We start from the raw sequence: 15,354 nt of genomic DNA on the forward strand, positions 1-15,354 counted from the left end.
TAGTTTGAACAGAACTGACAAAATCGTGAAGATAAAAATTGTTCTACAAATACAATCGACTGATTCACAATTCGAATCTCGTTTTTCATACGAAGCTTTTTTTTTACCAGAAACGAAGCAACTCGTTTCGATGGAACTTTGATTATACAGGCTCTAAACTATCTGTTCCGCGAGAACGCTTTTCAAAGAAGTTCCCAAGGATAACGTTTCTCTTCGCAACAGTTCCGGCCGAATTTTTGTTAAGGGCAAACGATAACTGTTACGTTCGCCTTCGTTCTTTCGCGCTTCGTCACCCAAGTAAAGTAGACAAGTTGGTTCTTGCAGGACGTATAACTCGAACATTCCGTCCTGGATCGGAACGACAGGGCAGAGCTGGATACCGAGATAGTATATATAGTATATATGTACAAAGGGTTATCCATTAGAACACACAACAGTGTCGATCGCCCTGCTCGCGGGAAGGCCGACGATCGTCTTAAGAAACACCGTGGACCGGCGACGCGTAGCCGTTCCGCGAGCAGAAATCGAGTTCTGGATAAACTAGGTTAGGGGATCGAAGAAGCGTGAGTCGAGTTTCGAGAGTCTGCTACTGACTTCTAGAAGTTTTTACTCGGTACTGGTGTCGTTCACTCGATTGACTTTTACGGGTACACTGTATAAAATGGATCTTAAAAGGGAACAGACCGAACTTAGTCACGGCGATTCCGATGAAATTTATGCGAGCGATGGGTCTTCTGGAAATATTCGACCCGTATCTTAGCGGCGATGGCTCGTGTTAGGGGGGATGAGGACGGTCTTTAAAATTCGGGATGAAACGCGCATTTCTGCGAATGTCACGAGAAATGAATAGCACAGAAGAGAAAACTGTTTTTCAATTGCGTGGTTTTAGATCGCAAATCCAATCATAACCTAGGGAGGAATTTTCAAAGAATTATCTACACGGAGAATATATTTCCATTGCGACCCGAAACCGTTGAAAAATAAATTCTCGTTTACACCCTTCAATTCCTGAGATACTCTGAAAAATGCACTTTTCATCCCCAAGCGTAAGGGCTGTTCTCAACCCCTCGGTACGAATGACCGCCGACAGAAGCATATGGATGCAATATTCTGTGACACAAATTTCATCGATATTATGGTGTCAGGGTGCGGCGTGTTCCCCGGTTTATCTAAAAGGGGGTTGGGGGTTGGGGTCGGGGTCGGGGTTGCTCGTTAAAGTATCTTTATGTACACTTGGATCGTGACTCGGCAAGTTTCCGCGACCGCGCCCGGGTTCTTGGTTCCGATCCTCGTTCGTCGGCCGACGAAACACGGTGAACGCTGTGAAAATGGTGGACGAACGTCGGCCGATCGGTGCCAAGAAGGCCGCGGGCTAGGTCGCGGAAGCTCGAGCCCCAAACTCCGTGGATCGTTGCACACGGCGATGCTGCTGGCACACGAGAGATCGATGGTGATGAGAGTGTGAGTCTCGCTAATGGCGGCAACGAGAGTACTAAAGAATGACGGTGTGCGATCACGGTTCACGGTTATACAGAGAAAGTACTCGGACATGTATATACTTATTAGCTGGACGTACGATAGTAAACGTAGAGATACGTGAATATGGATAATGGTGCGTACGAAGCAAGCAGTGCGATACGAACTAAGAGGGTACAAGCAGAGCAAATGCTGTCTACGTGGCAGCAATACTCGTGGGTGAATCCAACGCGGCACGGAGACCGACGAGCCAGTAGATGGGCGAACATTTTACAGAAAACTGTGTCTCGAACACCGGGAAATAATAAAAGTCCTCCTCTTCAAAATCTTCGTACGCAAACAATCGAGTGGTTTGCATTACAGTAGGATATCGCTCATGCCGATGTCCGCAGTCAAGTTTCCCTGGTCAGTTCGAATAATCAGGGTTCTACTGTATTCAGAAAAGTGTTTAAAGTCTACTGAATTTAGCGAAGAATCGACGAAGATTTCGAAGGGACTTCTGCATTGTGTCAAACCGGTTGCATTGTATCAAATTTGAAGCGAAGTAGATTGGAACAACGTCAATTCCGCCCATCTGGGCTAGAAGGAATGGCTGGTCGGTCTTCGTCCGCGCATCGTTGTTTACTTGTTTGGTCGACTGAAAGCTGTTCTTGATTTTTTACCTTTTCCTCAAATGCACGTTGGAGGATGTCGACGAGGCGGGTGGGGGTGGGGGTGGAGCACCCCTTTCCCTGATTCTGACAATTGTTAGCATTTGTTAGTGCGATGGAGGTCACACACTGAGGTGTGTGTGTGTGTGTGTGTGTGTGTGTGTGTGTGTGTGTGTGTGTGTGTGTGCTTGCGTGTGTATCGTGTGTTACCGCGCGCGCTCGTGTCCCAGTGTATGAATTTCTCTGTTTGCGGGCAGTGTGTTTGTGTGTTTAATGCTGGCGGGTATAAAGTGTCCTTTGGCTCGCGTCTTGCGGATTTCTCTCGAGCGCGTGCTTGCGCGAAGCTCGTTTCGTCGCGATTGTCCACGTGTATTATTATCTGAGGTAATTAGCGCGCATCTAAAACGTCGATTCGATTCGATTCCCGCGACCGAACGCGTTTCTAAGCTGATTGTCCGTTTCGATTCGCTCTGTCTCTCTCTCTCTCTCTCTTTCTCTCTCGCTCGCTCGCTCTCGGTCGCCGTCTTTCGGGTTAATTATCTCTGTCTTTTCAGCTTCCCTATCGGTTTGCTCGAGTGTCGGTGGATCGATCGGAACAGAAAATCGTTGGAGAACCATCGCGTCTCGAATGAGCGCCCCGCGAAAATGGGCACCCTTCCTCTACCCGTGCAGACCTCTTGGATCGATCATTTTTCCTGTAATGGTGTTGCGCAACGTATAATACACGTGTACCACTACTGTTTACGATCGACTTTCCGAAGTTCTCTTTTCCTAAAAGGTAAGTGTACGCGACGCGCTTGCTGGCCGCGTCGCGGTTGTATATCATCGATTAGCTCGGCGTGGAAACACGGCCTGGGCTTGTCTCTCCTGTTCAACGGTGTGTCTCTCGGCACGATTTTCCGACGTTTCCGTTTGGTTCAAGTAAAAAAATACTATTCTAATCTAGTCTCGAACGGTCGCTCGCACGATTAAATGCTAATAAGTCTTTGCAGTTTTGTTTGTTCGTTTGTTTAGTTTGCTTTCTCTTTTTTTTGCCGTAAAGTCGATGACGTCAATAAATACTATATATATATGTGTGTGTGTGTGTGTACATACATATAGCCTTTCTTCTCTCTTTTTTGTTCATCATATATATATATAGATTTATGTATTTACGTATACGCGTGCGAGATGTATACTTAGAATTATATAATATATATTACGTATATTATCAAGAATTAGAAAAACATCTGAAAGACTATGACTGCATTCTCGCGTACAACACGTTCCGCGGATAAAATCCTCTCTCTGTTTACTCGCTCCTAATGCTCCGAGCTTACGCGTCACCTCTTCCCCGGCCATCTATATTGCTATTCGTTGGTTCGATTCGTCCTCTATAAATTCTCGTTAACGCTACGAAAAAACTGGAGGGTACATATACATATATACGCGTGATGTATTTATATATATACTCTCTTAAAATTTTCCGTATAAATCCCTCTAACTAGAACCATAAATACTCTCTACACGACGTCCACACGTGCCAGCTAGAAACCGATAAAATCTATGCCCGAACATCGCGATAAAAAACTGTTTCGTCGCCGATCCGACGAGCGAATCTAATATAGAATCGTGTAATCGTAATACGTAGGCTCCGTGTCTCGTCCGCGGATCTAACTAACTCGAATCGATCTATAATAACCGGCTGAAAAATCGAGAACAAACATTTTATCCAGCTACGACGGCTAATCCGCTCTCTAACATTTCTTAACACGCTCGCGCGCGATCTAAATACGTCGAAACGGAGTCATTCGAGCGCGTCCTAAACACTTTTATAATAAATACGCGCGAAACAGCTAATAATCGCTCGCGGAAAAACGTCCTACGTGCTATCCCCGTGACTTCCCGGTGTTTTCCCAGAACGCTATAGCTCGCGAATAATCCTTTTCGCGGCTCGTTCCGGGGATGGACGAAAGCCGCGCGACAGGGGACAAAAAAAAACAGATTCGAACCTGTTGATCCAAATCCGACGCGTGGAAAGAAGAAGAAGTTCGATCCCTCGGCTCGTGGGAAACTGACAGTTTCCTCAAGGTCCTCGTTACCGTTTTTTCTTTGTCCTGAGAGAAGAGAACGTTCCCGAGGCTCTAGCCGGTCGAAAATCGTCGCGCGGCTTTGATCCTGGAATAAGATCTCGCGCGAGAGGAAAGTCGAGCGACGAAGACACTTTGTACTCCTGGTTGCTAGCTCAAGGGGCTCCTTCGGCACTTTCCCAACCGAGTCGCGTTTTCACTTCGACGCTGCTACTTTCGCATTCGAGAACAGCTGAGGCGTTTCTCCCTTTTTCGAAGCTCCAAGACGGTCGCTGCTCTTTGCCCGATCCCCGATAAAGCGATCAGAATATCGTTCTTCCTATCGCTTTCGTTTCGCCTGCCGTTATTCTTGATCCTCGGACCTGTTCCTGTCTTTTATCGGTACCTTTGTTCTGAGTATTTCAAGGAAGTGTGAATCGTGTGTGCACAGCTACGTAAACGATCTCGTGTTAATAGCTACGTAAATGAACGTGGTCGAATCGAATCGAACTGGATTCTAATTAGAAATCTTCATGGGAATGGTGCCTTAATGGACTGGCAGCCTTTGCGGATGCAATACTTCGTCAAATGAAATACACTATTTGCGAAATAGCCATAGGTAAACAGCAGTTTTTAATCTTAGAACACACGCAGAGTTCTCGTAAATCGTTCCTTAAAAATGGCTGCGCGAAAAATCCTTCTATGGTTTTCGACCATTTTCGATATACACGCAACTGTGTTTCATTCGCGGTGCTTTAAACATATAGAATGAAATTAAATCGATTTTCACTCTCAGGAACGTGCGAGCGCTAAAACGGCAGATGTAGCCTTACAAAAATTGCTGAATCGACTAGGTTCAAAAAATTTGTCTGCGAACAAACGTACTCAATAATTTCCAGTGAAACATCGTTTTTAAATAATTGTAAAAAAATGTAAATGACCAGTCGTTTGGTGCGTCCGGTGTTAAACGATAGTCCTTGCAGGATGATAACGAGACAGCGGATCTTTATGCGAAATAGAAATTGCATCAAACAGGAGCGAAATGGAACTTTAAAATATAATATCGACGCTAAATCCTTTTGGTCTCGCGCAGCCGTGTTCGCCATAAATGCATAATATCCGCAGTCTACTGATAACCAAGCCCAGAGCATGAACCAATGGAAGCGTAGCGGCGAATTGGTAGTAGCAGCGTCGAGTTAGAGTATAATATTTGGCAAAACCGTGCCGATTGAAACGGCGAGTGTTAGAGGGTCGCTTGGTCGTTCGACTTTTCCTGACGCGGATGGCTGCGAACAGACGGGCCTTGCAAGGGCCTAACCGAAATGCGTGAACGGGACCCAATTAGGGTAGGTAAGCGGTGGCTGCTGTGGCAGTGCGTGTGTCGTTGCGTGTGTGTGATAGTGTAAGCTACGGCCGGCTCCTGGTGGCATTACTGGAACGGCAATCGTCGACTGGGCTTGATGGGCCTGATGGCCGACTACGTCTACGAACTGGCCGGTGGCCGCGGCTGGCATCGCAGCGGCCGCTGCCGCGACCTGTGCGGCAGCCGCGTGGCTTGTGACATAGTATGGATTGTGTGCAGGTGGCCTCACGCTGTTGTTGTTGTAGTAGGTTGTTGTTGGAGAGTTGTAGATTGGTGGTAGATGGTAGTTGTCGCAGTTGCGTTCGGTTGCAGTTCGTAGTCGGGTACCAAAGACACCACAAAACCAAAACCACAAAGAATTAGCCCAGAAAAAAAGGGACGTCGTCGGTGGGAGAAACTGAAATATCGTTTTTGTTCTATTTGGAAAGGAAGGAAGAAGGTTGTGCGCGAGGAGAGAAAGAGAGTGTGAGAGAGAAATAGATTGTGAGAGAGTGAGAACGGAGGCTGTTGCTCGAACGGACCGATTCGAGTCGAACGATTTCAGGGCAAAGAGCCGTGGAATCGATCCTGGAGAACCGGATGGAGCGGAGAGAAGGGACGCGAGAACCTGGCCCATGTTCCGTTCGACCGAAAACGCTTTCACTCGACGCTTCGACGACGAAATGGTCCACGGGGCTGCGTGTGAAATCCAACGATAATCGATTGGTCCCGAGCCGAAAACGGTCCCGTTGCGAGATCGGTTTTTCTCGGGGTTCGAGAGAAAACGTCCTGTCCCGCGTGTCTGCTTTGTTTTCTCTTTGTTTCGGTTCGAGTGGCGGCGGCGGCGTGGCCCCTTCTCGTCTCGCGTGGACCTCTCAGCAACGGGAACCGGCAACCGGCGCGACACAGACGTCTATCTCGTATTCCTTATTAACGATCGGTCGACGATAAAACGGAGCAAGACGTCGTCCGACTCTCTCTCGAGTATCGTTTGATCTCGCCTTTGTTCGCCCCCTTTTTTTCGCGGTGGTTCCGCGGTGGAAATAAGTGGCGGCGCGGATGGGCCGAGTTCGGGGAAGTGAGAGACCACCGGGGGATGGAAAAGGACGCGACGTGACGCGACGGACGGCGTCGGAGGAGGGTGAAGGGGATCGAGGATTACAGAAACGATAAGCGCTAAAGCGATAAAAGCTCTCTGAAAGCCACCGCAATGCGATGCGCACTTTTTCGTCGTTCTCTTGAAACGCGAACGGCAAAAATTATCCCGCGAGAATGATTCGCGTCAGAGACTTTCGTCCATAAATTAATTTTTCCTCCCAGCTAAAGTAGCACGGACAACAAAGACGAAAGAGTTGCGGTTTTCACACCAGCAGATCATCGCGTTTACTCTTTTCGTTTTTCTTTCTTCTTTTTTCTTTTTTTTTTTGTTTTCGTTCGTTCTTTCCAGCGCGCGCGCGTTCCAAAGGAAGTCATCAGGTTGTTGCATATTAAATGTCGGATTTTTAACAGCTGTTTTCTACATTAAATTATTGTTCAGAGTATACACCGTTCTATGCAACACGTTCTGTCAATGGATTACAACTGACTGTAATTTCCGTTTTGTAGTTTTCTTGATCGTCGACGAATAGTGGGTTGATTAATTACCAGTCTGCAGATCTCTGTGCAAAATAGAAACCAAGTAAAAATTTCTTTCTTCGTTTATCGATTTCAATCATTTGAAACTAGTACATTTTATGCAGTTTCGACAAAAATGCATAAAATCTGCAGTCTGTTAATCACCACATTTTGACCAAGCATCACGTAATACTATCGTCAACGTGTTGTTTTTCCACTCATATAAAAAGAACGCACGACAACCGTATCGAATGACGTTGAAATAAAATTTATTTAACACGTTGACTGCCACGACGGTCATACGTGACAATTTTTCGTCTAATGTTAAAAACTAATTATTGCTTGCTTCAACCGAATTTGATTAAGATTGTGGGCTCTAAAAAAGTTCAAGAAGTTAATTTTCAATTACTTTGATTATGTTTGTTTTTTTGGGAGTGATTGTTCGGTAATCAACATGTTAAAAGTTAAATTAAGTGTCTCGATACAGACTGAAGACAGAACCTTTAAGATCAGCTTTGTACCTTAACGTGATATATGTACTAAACCCGAAGATTGTAATTGAATCGACTGTGACAACATGATTGCGATTAAAACGCTAGGTAGCATTTGCATTTTAAAATTGGACGTTTCATATGCAACAACCAACAGAGACGGAAGAGTACGATTTTGACACCAGCAGATTTACTCTTTTCTTTTTCTTTTTTGTTTTCGTTCTTTTTTCAGCACGCGCGCGTTCCAAAGGAAGTTAGAAGCCGTTCCAAAAAGAAAAAAGCGCATAGTCGTGCGCGCACGCAAAAGCCACTTGTTGTTAGCGTCGCGGAACTTTTTCGCGGCCGAGCAGTTTTTCCGCGGTTCGACATGATCGCGCGCGTCCGCCGAGAGAGAGAGAGAGAGAGAAAGAGAGAGAGAGAGACTCGCCGACTAAACATGTGCTGCAAACAAGAATAATCCAACAGAAACGTTCCTGCTACTCGGACACGCGGCAAAGGCGAGTTCGTCCCCGGTATCGGATAGAATTTCGATGCGAAGAGAACGGGAAGCGAGGAAGCGGAGGCGCTTTGCCAAAAAATCAATTTTGACGACTTTTCGTGCTACAGGAGACCGTACCAAAAAAACTGGAGAAAGAACTGAGTCCAGAAAGAAAGCGGAAGACAAGAATTCCAAAAACAAAAAAGAGAAAAAAAACATACAAATAGCGTTAAACCAAGAAGAAATGAATCGATAGTAACGTCTAAAACACAGCTTGTTTACGTGAATATATATATATAAAAAAAAAAAGAAAAAAAAAATAGAGAAAAAAATCTATACATGATTATTGTGAAAAAGGTGCGAACGAACAGAATCACAGTCCAGTACGTTTCGATTCACAGATTATATATGCCCGGTTCCAGTAATGCCAATCAGGTCGAGGTGCGTTCCACGACGCCTCGAGCGCGTCGCGTGCAGACGAAAAAATCTGTCTCTGTCGGTATAGGTTGGTAGGCGCGCGCACACACACAGGTTTAATTCGTAAAATGACATTATCCTGGACGGTCATTGAACAGGCGTAACATATACACGTCGTTTCGATGGCGTGACATCCTATTATACGAATGAGCAACAACATATCGCAAAAGCCCAGATCTAAAAAAAAAATTCAGCGTATACGTGGAGAGCGCAGAGCGGTGTTCGCAAGTATTCAGCGTAGAGAAAAACGGAAAAAACCTTTGGCTGTCGAGAGAAATTAATTTATGGACACGAAGTGTGAATACGCGTGGCATGCGGCATGATATCGTGTTAAGAGAGAGATGATGGACGAACGATTCGATGGGGGTAGCAGTATGCGTACAGGCGGGTGGCGCGCGTTCGAGGATGTACTCCGTCGATGTTCGAGCTGTGATAATTTCGTTGCTCGCCCCCGGTAGCGGAGGAGAGGAAAACGCGAGAGCAAAACAACCAGCGCGGAACGGAGAGATCGATCCGCGGTTGCTCGCGGCGCGGCCATCGAATCGTTCGCGCGATGAACAGGCAAAACGAACTTGTTGTTCACGGACGCGTTAGTAGACGACGGAATAGTCTCGCACGGTCGCGCGTTTCAACCTAGAAAAGCGAGAAACTTTGCAACGACGCGAGTTAGTACAACATAACATTGCGCGCGTCGCCGCGATTGCGAAAGGACAACGACGACGACGACAACTCGCAGATTCTCAGCGGCGCGCGAGAAGAAGTGGAGACTCGGTCGCGCGTGCTCGCGATTGTCAAACAGAGTTCGCCAACAGAGCGGCCCGGAAAGGACAGGAGAACGTTTACCTGTTCTGGGCGATTTTCCTGAGCGTCTCCGGGCTCCGGATTAGCTTGTCCAAGGTCTGGGTCAGGTTGGCGAAGGTCGGGCGATGAGTTCGTTCCTTCTGCCAGCAGTCGAGCATCAGCTGGTAGATCGCCTCCGGACAGTCCATCGGCGCTGGAAGCCTGTAGCCTTTCTCGATCGACTTGATCACGTCCTGATTCGACCAGTTCCAGTACGGCCTCTCCCCGTACGACATCACCTCCCAACACACGATGCCCATGCTCCACACGTCCGACGCGCTCGTGAACTTCCGGAACGCTATCGCCTCGGGAGCTGTCCATCGCACCGGAATCTTTCCACCCTTTTGTGGCAAACACACACAGGCTTTCGTGATCATTCAATTTCACGGTCAGGCTAAATAGATATTAGAGTTATCAAGGGCAAGATGCCTTCGTTCCTCTTTAAGGGCCATCCGAGCCTAAGGGCAGGCCCTGCATCCCCTAAAACGCTGGAGGGTAGACTCTCTATACTCTCTAGGCTCTTTATCTCCTAATAATCCAGTTCTGAGGACCGTGATGGTTCGGTAACCCAGGTCTGGGCTATCAAAAACTAACTTCACCCCCTATACTTGTTTTCTCGTTGATAAAAAAAAAATATGTGACAAATACTTTTGGTCAAACTACACACTTGCAAACTTTGATTAAAATCGGTGCCCCTTGCGAGTGTAACAATGGTCCCTATTCTGAATTGATCTGTTTTCATTGGAGTAGATGAACTCTAACATTCGATAAGGATCTATGGGGTGATCATTAGCAAACCTAGACCAAGCATGACACACACAAATACTTTTTCCCCTGTGTCCAGGCTTTGCTTCTGAAGATATCACTTTCTAAGCGACAGGAGAGACTCCGTGCTCTCAACAGAGCCATCCAGCACGCTCAAGAGAATCGTACGCAGATGTAGAAGTATGTTTAGCTCACCCTGGTCGTGTAGGCTCCCTCCGTAGCGCTCTCGATCTCCCTGCTCAGTCCAAAGTCCGCGATCTTGCACACGAGTGCGGCGTTCACGAGAACGTTCCTCGCGGCGAGATCCCGGTGCACGTAGTTCATCTCCGCGAGGTACTGCATGCCGCTGGCGATGCCGCGCAGCATGCCGACCAGCTGCAGCACCTGGAACTTGCCGTCGTTCGCGCGCAGGAAGGTGTCCAGGCTGCCGTTCTCCATGAACTCGGTGATGATCATCACCGGGTTGCTCTTGGTCACGACACCTTGGAGGAATATCACGTTCGGGTGCTCGAACTGGCCCATGATCGAGGCCTCGGTGAGGAAGTCGTTCCTGGCCTTGTCCGCGGAGCCTGGCTTCAGGGTCTTGATGGCAACGTCGATCTCCGTTCGACCGTCCGGCGGCAGTTTCAGCTTTCCTCGACACACGTCGCCGAATTCACCGCCACCTGTTATCGCACAGAACAGTAGCAAGTCGATCAGTGAGCGTGAATCGTAGAGAGAGGATGACCGATTGGTTGTAGTGCTCGGTTAAATTTACATCAGTCCAGGCGCCAGCAGTTTCTTTCTTTTCTATTCATTCTCTATCCTTGCCTAGTGAGGTAGCTTCGCCGAGCTTCGAGACAGTGAAGCCAGATCAAGATTTTTCTCGCATCTCTACCTTACTCCTTCTACGGCGAGTACTACACTATAGGCTTGTGACGTCACTCGAACACTCTGACTGTAGAATTTCCCCTCGATTCCCCTAGATCTGGCTAGGAGGAGGGTACGGCTGACTCGTTTAAATTTAACCGAGCACTACTGTAGAGGGTATACAGGATTCCAGTACCTATGATGGCTTCTATCGTGATGTATCCCGCGTCGATCTCGCGAGCGAATTCTCTGACAGCCTGGTTCGGGTCCTCGTAGGTGTGAGGATCGACGTAACTCCTCGCGCTCGCACCACCGGCGCCTCCAGCACCTGCGGCAGCGACCCCCACTGCAGGTGTGAACAGCGGCGTGGTCACTGCAACGTCACCAAAACAGAGTTCATTATATTAACACGAGGGCCGGTGTGTTAAATTTTGACGGAATCTCGGAGCGTTACAGGGCAACACTCGCTCCGTGCCTGACAAAGAACCGTATCATCCCGTGAAAACACTCACACACCCTTCCTCTTAAAAACAAAAAAGTATTGTGAAAACAAAACGAGACTTTTTACGCTCCAGAATCGAAGTGAACGAAACTTTTACTAACCAATTGCAATAGACACTGCTGTACGAAAGGATAAGGCACTGTGTACGTTTGTGTATTTCGTATATTTGCAGCAAGGAAATGCACACTTCACACAACCTACATACTGTTCACAATTTTCAGAACGAGCATATAAAAACACAAATTTGTAGAACACATTTTTCGATAATGTTTAGGTCAGGTGAACGGGTAGGGTAGGCCACTCTAAAACCTTCACATTGTTGTACGGCTTTCGCAGTACAGTGAATTCTCGATATATGTCAACAACGCGGGTCTTGTCAGCGTCATGTATCGTCCAGGAGACATACCCTAGCCGTGTTATGTTTACACTCCTCGACGTCCGAGGTCTCTCGAGCTTAGTGGCCCCTTACGGGGTATATCTCTCGGTAGTGGGGATAATTCCGCGACGTTTATCATCCAGACCTTGGTAACGTATATAGAGAAATCACTGTATGTATAGCAGCATTGTCCTGCTGGAAAGTGCAGTCACCCCGTGTTACATGCACTGCATATTTCTTTAATTGTTCGTCTATTAATTACATGTACTTCTCGCTATTCATGTGACCCGATATAAATATTTCTGTTTTCCCATGGTAACCAATATCGGCCCATACCTGCGAGTTCAGATGTTGGCACGAGGTCTCCCACTAACTTTAGTTTTTCCATAAGTTTCTGGATTTTTCAGCACATTAGCTACAGCACGACGATGACTGTTTAACAGTTTCGAATCGTACTAATGCTATAATTTTCTGACCGCAAAAGCACTATTATCCAAAGCTTTTCCACGACCCATTACCTCTTTTTTTGTTCAGGCGAATATAATATATGAGCTGTGTCAATTCGCAGCTACCAACAGAGGTCGTGAAAGTGGAGGCTAACATCTTTTTCTCTTTCTTCTCTGTTGTGTGGTATGCTCGTTCTGGAGATGGCACATAACACATATAAAATGCACATTTCCTAGTTTCAAATACACGCAATATACAAACATGTACAGTGTCTTATCCATTTGTCCAGCAGCGTAAAAGGTGCGAATACACTGGGCAAGTAACTTGTGAAACTTTGTGGGAGAAAGACTCTCGTGACGTGCGTAAACGCCTCTGAGATAGCCAGCAAGTTGAGGTGCGGACACATTGTTATCGCGTCATGTGCTATCACGTAGTACACAGAGGAAATAACAATACATACGTTCGGAAATCTGTTGGCTCACGTCACGTGAAAACAAGTGATTTCACGTGACATTTTTAATGCGTAGACTGCGGATTTTATACATTTATGGCAAAAACGGTGGCAATCGAAACAGTAAAGAAATTAACAGAGCCTCAGGAAATTGATGTATTATTTTCAATTTATTAACAAAAGAAATGGTAATCTGTCTGGTGCTTCTTGCAGTTAATCCAAACAATTTTTGCTATGCATAAAGACACGCAGTCTAGTTGAAGATATGTATTTATGTCTGCAAACAAGAGTATTTATGTCTGCGAGTTGCACACGCAAAAAAATGTCGCGAGTCACTTCCTAGTGTATAGGCACCTTAGGAACAGACAGAGCGCAAGTTGAAGATGTATCTATCTATCTAGAGCCGTCCAAGTCTCGTCGTTGGTTCGTAATTTTTGTTTAGCTATGTAAACCGCGTCGACGGGCACCATCGATCGTATGTTCTCCGTCGTCGCGCCGGAACGAACAAACGCAAACATAACACAAAACGCAACAACGAAAAAAAGTTCGGCAACAGGGCCGAGTTACGTTCTATACGCTGCTGCGCTATATACGATCGTAAAACAAACTGTGAGACGAGAAACTAAAAACAACAAAAAAAAAAAAAAAAATCGAAAAAAAAGAGGTTTCGCGCGCATAACCAATTCTCATGCCAGAGCAGAAATTCTCGCATGCCTAATACGCCAAACGATCTCAATCAACGATGCATCGGATTGAATGACGTTAGTCGCGGCGCACCGAGTGCAGAGGATGCTCCGGTTCGAATCGAATTACTCGGTCGGTCCGCCGTTAATTCACGTGTCCGCGGCATGGATCTGCGACCCAGCTGAACGCTCGCGTTACGCTCTCTCCGCGGGAGACCGATTAATTCGAGTTCCACCGGAACATCCAGCATTTCCCGCGTGTCAACGCTCGAAACGTTTCACGGAACGTCGATCGTCCGGTCCGAAAGATCGGTTTCCGGCTGGGAAAAAGAGTAGAGGAGAGGGCAGGAATATGAGATAGGGTAGAGAAATACGAGATACCAAGATTCTCTATACACACAATATTGATACTTTCAAGAATAAACTACCACACCTAAGTGGAATTTACTGTGGCATATTTTCTGATATTCGGAGAAACAAAAACGGTAAGTTATACTGTAATAATCGTACTGTTAGCATGTCTAAGGATATTCGAGGTGGTTGTATCTTAATTATGATGTACGACAAACAAAAAAGTGAGATCGTAAATTAGTAGCAATATGAGACACCGTTTAATAGCGCACCGAAGGATGCAAATGCACAGCCAGAATGTGCATATTTTGCGATATGAAATTTTCTGAATCGTGGAGACAACGTTTATCGTGTCACTTAGGGAGCCCATCACAGAAAGCGTTATTTATGTCTGCGATTATTGCAAAATAAAATAAAGTGTACTCCTCATTGTAGTTTCTCTGAAAAGTAACACCGTCTCATATTACTACCCGATTTTCTCCTAGGCAGGATTCGCCTTCATTTTAAAAAGTGAGGAAAGCTCTGTAAGATTCACAATATTTATGTTTATGTAGGGCAATTCCATATGAAAATTCCTTAGACTTCTACGTTCGATTTTTCCACTTATATCTATTCTGAGAGTTTCTAGATCAAGAAATAAAATGGGTATCTCATATTCCTACCCTCCCCTCTATACGAGAGAGAGAGAGAGAGAGAGAAAGATAGAAAAATATAGAGAAAAAGAGCGAGAGAGCAGACACACGATGCATAACGACAAACAGAGAACGAGAAAGGAGTCGAGCATGCTATCGTGCTTTTGTGTCGATTACGACGTAACGCCTAGAGACGATCGTTTCGTTGAAATAGTGAAAGAGAGTGTAGAAAAGAGCGAGTTGGCTTACAGAATAGTGATAGAAACAGAGTGTACAAGCGGAGGACGTCTTCTTTCGGGCGACAAAACTTGTGTACGTGTGTCGCGGGTAAGAGTTCTACGCTATAGTCTGCACATATTTCGCGGCTCCTCCGTCGGTTTCGTGTGTTTTAGCTGTGGGACTGAGAGTGTGAGGACTTACGCGAGGACTTGCTCTTGTTGTTGGTGTGGGTTGTCACAATCGGTGAACTGTCCATTTTGCAGTGCACTGTGAACAACACAACAACCAACACACTAATTGACAAAACAGCAAACAAAAAGAAGCGATGGGTGTTTTTTTTTCTTTCTCCAGAGAGAGATGATGTGATCGAGAATGAGTCGCGAAGCTGAACAACACAGACGGTGAACGAACGCAAAGCGGGGACGAGCGAAACGGAAGAGATGCGCGCGAGCTCGTCTTCTCCGAGGCACGATGGAACTGCCGGAGAGTTCGATCTCGTTTGCTCGAAATGTTTGCGCACGCTTTTCCGTGCCCGTCCGTCGCGATGATCGTTCCCGCGCGCGCTTTACGCGTGTGTAGGATATAAGATAAAAAAAAAATCAAACAAACAAACAACAAAAGAACAAAGAACGATAGAACAACACACTTGAAGTGAAACGAGTG

General features: G+C 46.3%; 1 protein-coding gene across 17 annotated transcripts in view; it reads right to left on the bottom strand.

Moving 5' to 3' along the window:
* Eph (Eph receptor tyrosine kinase) overlaps positions 1 to 15,354 on the bottom strand; it is a 141,099-nt gene that overhangs the window by 733 nt on the left and 125,012 nt on the right. For 6 of the 17 annotated variants that reach the window (XM_076793036.1, XM_076793054.1, XM_076793090.1 and 3 more), the window contains 5 exons: positions 14,893 to 14,958; positions 11,227 to 11,403; positions 10,377 to 10,846; positions 9,420 to 9,757; positions 2,443 to 5,767 (listed from right to left, as the gene is read on the bottom strand). In XM_076793036.1, coding sequence (XP_076649151.1) covers positions 5,488 to 5,767; positions 9,420 to 9,757; positions 10,377 to 10,846; positions 11,227 to 11,403; positions 14,893 to 14,958 — 1,331 coding nt within the window. In that variant the 3' untranslated portion in view covers positions 2,443 to 5,487. Of the gene's footprint in view, positions 1 to 2,442; positions 5,768 to 9,419; positions 9,758 to 10,376; positions 10,847 to 11,226; positions 11,404 to 14,892; positions 14,959 to 15,354 lie in introns of those variants that run through there. The other 11 variants (XM_076793104.1, XM_076793125.1, XM_076793112.1 and 8 more) reach the window with 5 other exon arrangements.

Source organism: Halictus rubicundus, chromosome 1, assembly GCF_050948215.1.
Source record: "Halictus rubicundus isolate RS-2024b chromosome 1, iyHalRubi1_principal, whole genome shotgun sequence".
Classification (NCBI taxonomy): domain Eukaryota; kingdom Metazoa; phylum Arthropoda; class Insecta; order Hymenoptera; family Halictidae; genus Halictus; species Halictus rubicundus.